The 10,071-nt window shown below is 39.6% G+C and overlaps 1 protein-coding gene across 1 annotated transcript; it reads left to right on the plus strand.

Annotated features, from left to right (window-relative positions):
- Window positions 1–6,689: 6,689 nt before the first annotated feature.
- Window positions 6,690–9,646, plus strand: LOC119810364 (olfactory receptor 18-like). Its single transcript, XM_038323808.1, has 2 exons — window positions 6,690–6,710; window positions 8,705–9,646. Exon 2 carries the CDS (start codon window positions 8,762–8,764, stop codon window positions 9,644–9,646), a length of 885 nt encoding a protein of 294 aa, XP_038179736.1. The 5' UTR covers window positions 6,690–6,710; window positions 8,705–8,761.
- Window positions 9,647–10,071: the final 425 nt, after the last annotated feature.

The following is a 10,071-nucleotide window of genomic DNA, read 5'->3' on the forward strand; positions in this document are numbered from 1 at the left end:
GAGGGAGATCATGAGCAAGGAAGTCAGGACTGTGAGGGGTGCATTCACCCACTGAGACAGTGGGACAGAACTAACAGGAGATCACCAAGTCCAGTTGTAATGGGACTGATGGAACAGGTGACCAAACCGAACTCTCTGAATGTGGCTTACGGTGGAGGAGGACTGAGAAACCAAGGACAACGGCAATGAGCTTGAACTCTACAGCATGGACAGGCTCACTGTGAGCCTTGTCAGTTTGTTTGCTCACCTTCCTGGACTTAGGGGGAGTTGGGAGGACCTTGGACTTAACATAGTGAAGGGTACCGTGATAGCTCTTTGGCCTGGAGAGGGAGGGAGTTGGGGTATGGGTGGAAGAGAGGGGAGGGAAGGGGGAGGAGCAGGGGATGAGATGGAAATTTTTAATAAAAAATGAGGAAAAAACATATTCTGAAGTAAAACAGTGAAAAAAAGAATCTGAAAATAACTAACTGCCTAGGAGGGCAGGGGAGGAGATAGGCGAGGATCAGGAAAAGGCCAAAGATCAGGAGACGTCTGAAGAACCCAAAAGTAATCAATTAACCAAAAGAACGGGAGAAACAGAGACAGGTGAAAGGGAAAACCAAAAATGGTTACAATTTACTGAAGAGTGGTCCAGGGGCAAGGAATAAGGCAAAGACAAGGAGTGTCCACCTCCTTATGTCCCTAGCCGCACTGGAAAGGATCAAGTGGGAGAAGAGAAGAGGACAAATAAGGGGGCTCCATCCTTGCCAGGAGGAAACGAATATACCAGTCTCCAGGAGAAACTGAAAAATTGGGACTCTCACACAGAGGAACGTAGGGGTGGGGCCTCCTGGGGATACTTATGCCAAGGCCTATAGGGACCTATAGGTTTACAGACCCCAAGCCTCTCTGTTCAATGTTGCCCCCAGCCCTATTTGCCCCCAATCCAGTATCCTTGGGAAGCTAAGGATCTGAAGGAATTGAGGAAGGAGTGGCCGAGGATGGCCCCAACTCCCCTTGGACCATAACCCTCCTTCAGAAGACAGCCTACCATCCATGTGTCCCCAAGGACAGGTATGATCTGGCTAAGGCTACCCCTGGGAGATCCCATTATGTTAAATGGATGGCCTTCTTTAAGGAGGTCTGTCCCATTAGGGCAGAGTTCAATAAAGTGGCTGACCTTCCCCCCCCCCCAATTTCCATTACTTATGCAATGCTATCTGGTATGGGGAAGGCTTTTCCACTGGGGTCCAACAAGCCACAGTTGTAGCTCCGTATTAGGACCAAGTTAGACAAGCAGGCCTGGAGGTCTAGGCCAAGCTAGAGGAGGAACCCACTGAATCACCTATAGCTGGCACAATGCAAAAACCAGGGGAGCCACTTCCAGAGTTTATTATCCACGTGCAGACCAGTCTTGAGAGGAAATTGCCCCCCCACCCCATGGGCTTAGAGACCAATTTACTAAGCTCCCAGTCTGGGATGGTATGATCCAAGATACTAGGATGGCTTGTGCTAGATATAGGGAAGGGTCCGTGAGTCAATGGCTGTGGCATCATAAAATGTCAAAACCTATTCACTTACCATCCAGACCAAAACTTTGGCCTCTTCTATTACTCAAGCCCTGGTGGCTGGACAACAAAAGCAAACATTTGGAAATGTTACTTATGTGGTCAACTGTGGCATTTTAAAAGGAATTGCCAGAGATCCATCCAGATGGGTGAGTGTGTGCCCACCAGGGGTGGACGGTCTGTAAATGGAGCACAGAGCCCCTCCAGCTCCTGCTGCAGGGGCTTCTTTGTTCCACAGGTCCTTGCCCCCCCACAAGTTCGCCCTTTTGTCTGGGGCGGAGTCCTTGAACTACCAGGAGTCCCCCTGTTCCTGTGCTAAGGGGATCCATCCAGACGGGTGAGTGTCTGCCTGCCTGGGGCAGAGAGTTTGGGAACGGAGCATAGGGCCCCTCCAGCTCCTGCTGCAGGGGCTTCTTTGATTCACATGATCCTGCCTCCTCCAAGCCTGCCCTATTGTCTACGAGGTCCTTGGCCCAGGAACAGTTCCTGCTCCTGCACTGAGGCAATCCACCCAGAGCGGTGAGTGTGTGCCTGCCCAGCCGGAAGATCCTGCGAAGGGAGTGCAGGGCCCCTCCAGCTCCTGCTGCAGGGTTTTCTTTGTTCCACAAGACCCTGCCCCCTACAAGTTTGCCCACTTGTCTGCTGGGTCCTTGGCCCACCAGGAGTCCCAGTTCCTGTGCTGAGGAGATCCATCCAGAGGGGTGAGTGTGTGCCTCCCCCTCAGGGTGGACAGTCCAGAAGGGAGCACAGGGCCCTTCCAGCTCCTGCTTCAGGGGCTTCTTTGTTCCACACGACCCTACTTCCCCCAAGCCTGCCCTATTTTCTGTGAGGTCCTAGGCCCAGGAACAGATCCTGCTCCTGCACTAAGGAGATCCAGCCAGAGGGCACTACTTTCCATCTGTTGGGTCCTTATATCCACCAGCACTACCAGTGCCAAGGGGCACAAAGAAAGGCCAGACCAAGAAAATTCCCCAAGTACACAGTCAGTCACAGGAAAGATTGGACCAAAACGCCAAGATTCTCCTGGCTGCATTTGAAGGAAGAGATAGGCAGGTGCCAATGCAAGAATTCCTCCAACAACCTGAAAAGCAACATGACAACACCAGAATCCAGGGATCACACAACAAGAAGACTTGAACACCCTATTCCAGAAGTAGAAGAAATCGACTTTAAACATAACATTATGAAAATAATAGAGGACATTGAACAGGTTGTGGGAAAACTCCTTAAAAGAAATGGAGAAGACAAACAAACAGGTAGAAGAAATGAAAAAAATCTCTCAAAGATACCTAAGAAAACCAAGAAAAAGCAATCAAACAGGTAAGGGAAATAGTTCAAGACTTGAAAAATAAAATGGAGGTAATGAAGAAAACACAAACCAAGGGAAAGCTGGATATGGAAAATCTGGGTAAACAAACAGGAACTGCAGAGACAAGTATTTCCAACAGAATACAAGAGATAGAAGAAAGAATCTCCGACACTGAAGATACTGTAGAGGAAATAAACTCATTGATTAAAGAAAACAACAAATCAAACAAATTCTTAGCACAAAATATCCAGGAAATCTGGGACACCATGAAAAGATCAACCTAAGAATAATAGGGGTAGAAGAAGGAGAAGAGTTACAACTCAAAGGCCCAGAAATATATTCAACAAAATTATAGAATGAAAAACTTTCCCAACGTAAAGAAGGATATTCCTATGAAGCTACAAGAAGCCTACAGAACACCAAATAGACTGGATCAAAGAAAGCATCCCCACGCCATATAATAATCAAAACACAAAACATACAGAAGAAAGAAAGAATATTAAGAGCTGCAAAGGAAAAAAGTCAAGTAACATATGAAGGTAAACCTATTAGAATTACACCTGACTTCTCAGTGGAAACCATGAAAGCGAGAAGGTCTTGGATAGATGTGCTGCAGACACTAAGAGACCATGGATACAAGCCCAGACTACTATAACCACCAAAGCATGTATTCCCCATTGATGGAGAAAACAATATATTCCAGGACAAAGACAGATTTAAATAATATGTAGCTATAAACCCAGCCTTAAAAAAAGTACTAGAAGGACAACCACAAACCAAGGAAGCCAACAACACCAATAATAACGTAAGCATCTGACAACCCTCCACCAGCACAACTCAAAGAAGGGAAAGAAACAAACAAACACTACCACCAAAAAAAAAAAACCCAGAGTTAACAACCACTGGTCATTAATATCACTTAATATCCACTGGACTCCAATTCACCTATAAAAGGCACAAGTTAAGAGAATGGATATGAAAACAGGATCCAACATTCTGCTGTTTACAAGAAACACGCCTCAACCTCAAAGAGAGAACTACCTTGGAGTGTAAAGGGTTGGGGAAAGGTTTTCCCAATCAAATGGACCTAAGAAAACAACAGGGTGTGGCCTCTATACTAATATATAACAAAACTATTTCCAACTAAAATCAGTCAGAAGAGATGGAGAACACTTTATATTCATAATAGGAACAGTTCATCAGGAGGAAGTCTCAATCCTGAAATATCTACACCCTTAATATAAAAGCACCCACATAAGTAAAAGAAACATTACTAGAACTCAAAAGCATATATCAACCCCAAACTCTAAAGGTAGGAGATTTCTCAACACTCCTCTCTCACCAATGGACAGGTCAATCAGACAGAAATTAACAGAGAAATAAGAGAAACTAACAGATGAATGAATCAAATGGACTTAAACAGACATCTATAGAACATTCCACCCAAATAGAAAGAATATACCTTCTCAGCATCTCATGGCAACCTTCTCAAAAATTGATTACATAATTGGTTACCAAAGCAAGCATCCACAGATACAAATAAATTGTAGTAACCATGTGTATACTATCAGATCACCATTGAATAAATTTAGAATTCAACAATACCACCCCAACCAGAAAGCCTACCAAAACTTCATGGAAACTTAACAGTCAACTACTGAACACCCCCTGTATCAAGGAAGAATAAAGAAAGAAATTAAAGTCTTCCTTGAATTCAACAAAAATAAAGACATCATACCCAAACCTATGGGACACAATGAAAGCGGTGCTAAGAGGAAAGTTTATAGCAGTTAAGTGTCCACATAAAGAAAATGGAGAAAGAAAGTTCACATTAGAGACTTAACAGCATACCTGAAGTTCTAGAAAAAAAAAGGATCAGACTCACCCAGGATGAATAGAAGACTGGAATAATCAAACTGAGGGCAGAAATAAGGAAATCAACAAAATAGAAACACAGAAAGCAATCCAAGAATCAATGAAACAAAAAGCTTGGTTTCTTGGAGAAAATCAACAAGAGGTGAAAAAAAACCCTATCCAAATTAATCAAACAGCAGCGATGAGAACATGCAAATTAAACAAGATCAGAAATGAAAAAGAGGGACATAAACACCAGGACACATAGGAAATTCGGGAGACTATTAGATTCTTACTACAAATGCCGTATGCCACCCAAATGGGAGCTCACCAAGGCCAGCTGGACTGGGACTAAATGAGCATGTGATCAAACTGGAATCTCTGAATGTGGCTGACAATGATGGGCATGACTGAGAAGTCAATGATAATGGCACATGGTTTTGATTCTACTGCATGGACTGGCTTTTTGGGAGCCTAGTCTGTTTGGATGCACACCTTCCTAGACCTGGATGGATGGGGGAGGGCCTTGGACTTCCCACAGGGCAGGGCACCCTGTCTTCTCTTAGGAGTGGAGAGGGAGGGGGAGGGGAGAGGGGGGACAGGGAGGAAAATGGGAGGAGGGGAAGATGTAGAGATTTTTAATAAATTAATTAATTTAAAAATAAAAATAAAAAAGTATTTTCCAGGTAGTGGTGGCACATGGCTTTAATCACAGAACTCAAAAGGCAAGATGGGTGGATCTCTGGAAGTTTGAGGTCAACCTGGTCTATAGAGCTAGTTCCAGGACAGCTAGGGCTGTTACAAAGAGAAACCCTTTCTAGAAACAAAAAACAGAAAAAAAACAAAAAAAATTCATGAAAACTTTAAATGCAGACCACAGTTATTTCCTACCCCAAGAACAATTTGGGATTTCAAGCTGATTACTTTGGACATATTTATATCAGGATGAAAAATATATGGCTTAGAGCATAAACAATAAACTAGAGTCTATCATAAGACCTAGATGAAAGTCATAGTTTATATACTTGGGAGAAGAAAACTAGATCTATAAAGAATTAAGAATTAAGTAAATGAACATATAAGCCACATTCGTTTTCATTCTTCCCTTTACTAATCTGTTTAGAAAACATTGGGAAATGTCCTTGAAAGGCCTCTTCAGATTGACCTATACTCTAAGCACATATACAGAACCATTTATAAAAGAAAGCCTAGACCAAAGTTTTGCCAATTCATATTAACTGACCTTTTATACTGGAAAAAGAGAAAGTACCCCAGCCAGGACTTTCTAAAGCTTCATGTGTTCAAATAAACATTTACACTCATGTGACCAAATAAACTTACACTCCTGTGATCAAGTAAACATCTAAAATCTAAAAAAGAAAAACATCATAGTAATTTTTTTACTTTGAATACCAACTTAAAGAAAATAATAAAACTATTTTTAAACATACAGAAATTTTGGACTATTTCTTTTATTTTTGAAGAAAATCACTACATCATCTCCCCTTTCTATTTCTTCCCTTCAAACCCTCCCATATACCAAATGTTGAAAAGACTTGATCTCATCTGAATTATTGGTATCTAACATATAGATATTTTAAATAATATATAAAAATATATAAATACATTGAATGGTAACTAGAGTTTCCCTTAAGTAAAGAAAGAGCTAAAAGATTTTAAAGATATATTTTCTTTCTTTCTTTTTCATTTATAATATTAAGAATCTCTAAGGAGCTGTGATATTGTGTAACAATTTGTGTAATTATGAGTTCTGGGCATTCTGTCTCCAAGGTTGTAAAAGAGTCACTAATTACTCCCAGCCATCAAAATTGCAAATTGAAAGTACAGGGGGACAGTGATGTGTATTCTCCTCTGGTGGCTGACAGTATCAGGGGGTTATTTCATCATATATTGAGAAATAAACCTGAGCCTTTCATGGGCACAAAACAAAGGAGTGACTTTGGATCTTGATCTTGACCCAGCAAAGAATCAACTTAAACATTTAAGTGCTGAGTGGAGTGCATGATGGACAGAGTGGTCTTGGAAGCACTGGTTTTCCAGGGTGGAAAGTCCTTTAGGTAGGTGATTTATTATGCCCACTTTAGAGGTGAGGTAAGGGGCTGGAGAGATGGCTCAGCAGTTAAGGGCAGTTGTGTAGCATATAGAATAGCTACTGACTTATGGAAATTTGTCTTATATTCTGCCAAACGACTGAATTTGTTTTTTTCTAGCAGTTTTCTGCTAGCGGTGTTGGGACTTTTAATACATAAAATCATATTATCTGCAAATAGGGGTAGATTGAGTTTTCCTATTTGTATCCATTTAGTATCCTTTTTGTATCAGTCAGAACTTCAAGTACAATATCAAAAAGAAGTGGGGTTAGTTGGCAGTCCTTTCTGATTCTTTACTTCAATGGGATTGTTTCATGCTTTTATATATTTAGAATGATTGAATGAATATATATTTAGACTGCATATTTTCATATATAGATTTCTATTATGTTTTCATATGTTCCCTCTAGACCTACATTCTCTAGGACTTTTTTGATGAAGGCATGTTGGATTTTTGCCACAGGTTTTGTCTTCATCACTTGAGATGATTGTGGAATTTTTGTTTTTAAGCCAATTTTTGTGGTTTATTGCATTCATATGTTGAAATTTTCTACATCTTCGGGATAAAACCAAGTATATCATGGTAAATAACTCTTTTTATGTATATCTGTATTCTATTTGAAAGTACTTCATTGAACATTTTTGAGTCTGTCTTGACCAGGGATGTTAACATGAAGTTATCATTTTTGATTTGTCTGTACCTTGTTTTGATTTTGTAATGTTCTTTGATTCATTAAAGGACTTAAGATGTGTTTTTCTTTCTCTGTTTTTGAAAGTGATTTACAAAGTTTCTCTCTCTTCTGTAAAATTCTGGTAGAATTCAGCTGTAAACTGATCTGTCCCTGAACACTTTTAGTAAGAAATCTACTTTCCTCTTCCTCATTTACAATGTTTATGTTTAGTTTGTTGAATTCTGGGTTTAGTTTGGTAGTTCAGTGATTCTAGAAATTCGTTCATGGTGTGGGAGGTTCTTCTGTCTATGTGTTGCTTTTCTTGGTTAATGAATAAAGAAACTGGCTTGGCCTAATGATAGGGCAGAACTTAGGTAGGGAGAAGACTGGACTGAATACTGGGAGAAAGAAAGGCAGAGCTGGGGAGACACCATGGATCTGTAGCCAGAGGTAGATGTGCTGAAACTTTGCTGATAGGCCACAAACTCATGGTGATACACAGATTAATAGAAATGGGTTAAATTAAGATGTAAGAGTCAGCCAATAAGAAGTTAGAGGTAATGGGCCAAGCAGTGGTTATCTTGGTTCTGAGTGGCTGGAATGAACAAGTGACCTCTCCACTTACACATTCATTTCTTTTAGGTTTTCTTCCTAAAGGTAGTACAGGATTTTAAAATATTCCCTTATAACAATTTCTTTGTCTGTCTAAAAAGACCATGTAAAGTTAATGTACAAAATAATACAGTTTAAGTAATTGGTGTCTTCATAAGAATTTAACTTAAGGAAAATTTTGGCTTTTTAGAAAATATATGATATATTCTGTTATTAATTTTGCTGTAATAGGAATAATTTTTAAATTGAAAGAATATTATTTTCTTCTCTGTGTCAACAAAAAGGATAGATGTATTTTACCATGACCTACCATGTGATTTCTAATTTCCTTGGTTTTAAAAGCCTGTTGAGTTTAGTTCTTCAAAAATAGATTTTTATGAAAGGAGATTTGTAAATTGGAAACCCAAACAGAAAGTTGTAGATTATTGGGCTTGTCTGGATGATATAGGTGGCGGCCCTCAAGAGAAAATTTTACTTGTAATAACTTGAATTTAAAATATATGGGTTTTCCCCTTTTTAAATTATTTCTTTTATATTTGAGATTATAATGTAATCATGCCTTATTTTATGTAAGTTTTCCAATTACTTTTGTTTACCCAAAGGTGTCCAAACAATACAGAATCACAAAACTCACCAGTTGTCTCACAATTTCATCTCATGAGCCTCTCAGAGGATCCAGAACTGCAACCCATCCTCTTTGGATTGTTCTTATTAATGTATGTAGTTACAGTGCTTGGGAACCTCCTCATCATCCTGGCTGTCACATCTGACTCCCACCTCCATAACCCGATGTATTTCTTTCTCTCCAACCTCTCCTGGTCTGACATCTGTTTCATCTCCACCACAGTCCCAAAGATGATTTGGGATATTCAAACTCAAAGCAGAGCCATCTCCTATGTGGGCTGCCTAACACAGATGTCTATGTTCATAATTTTTGCATGTATGGATAGTATGCTTCTGACTGCAATGGCCTATGACAGGTTTGTGGCTATCTGTCACCCCCTGCATTATACAACCATTATGAACCCTCACCTCTGTACATTCTTAGTTTTGCTATCTGTTTTGGCCAGCCTTTTAGACTCTCAGGTGCACAATTTGGTTGTGCTACAAATTACATACTTCAAGGATATTCAAATCTCTAACTATTTTTGTGATCCTTCACAACTCCTAAATCTTGACTGTTATGAAATGTTCAGCAAAATCATAGTCACACATTTTATTGGTGCCTTTTTTGGTATATTTCCAACCTCAGTTATTCTTTTCTCTTACTATAAAATTATTTCTTCCATCCAGAGAGTTCCATCAAAAAATGGAAAATATAAAGCCTTCTCCACCTGTGGGTCTCACCTTTCAGTTGTTTGCTTATTTTATGGAACATCCGTTGGAGTATATGTTGGTTCAACTGTATCAAATTCTCCGAAAAACTGTGCAGTGGCTTCACTGATGTACACAGTGGTCACACCTATGCTGAATCCTTTCATCTACAGCCTGAGGAACAGGGACATTAAAAGTGCCCTCTGGAGGTTTCAGAAAAGAATATAATTGTACAAACCCTTCCATCATTTCTGAAGGATGAGTTGTTATTCCAACTATTTACACCTAAAAACACAACTTCTTTGGTGATATGGCTTTCATTCCACTCCACTAATACATAAATGTATATTCTTTCAGTTTGTCCTTAATTGAATTCAATAAGACTACTTAGAAATTGTTTTCTCTTAAGCATAAATAAATCATTTATATCCAGAAAGACCCACAACAACTGAGTAAAGACCCCAGGTTTAAAGTGAAATAGTTAAGTAACATTATATTGTCACAACATATACCCCTCTATAAAGTCCATGTAAACTATATTTTAAAATATATGTTTAAATTAATATATCCAGGGCTATATTAAAGTTTTAAAATACTGATGAATTAAGAAATAATATTCAGCTGGGTTGCCAAAAGTCTTGACTCTAGAGGTG

Source organism: Arvicola amphibius, chromosome 3 (genome assembly GCF_903992535.2).
Source record: "Arvicola amphibius chromosome 3, mArvAmp1.2, whole genome shotgun sequence".
Classification (NCBI taxonomy): domain Eukaryota; kingdom Metazoa; phylum Chordata; class Mammalia; order Rodentia; family Cricetidae; genus Arvicola; species Arvicola amphibius.

What these genes read in the sequence shown, in the direction of transcription:
- LOC119810364 (XM_038323808.1), top strand. Translation starts at nt 8,762, where the DNA reads ATGAGCCTCTCAGAGGATCCAGAACTGCAACCCATCCTCTTTGGATTG.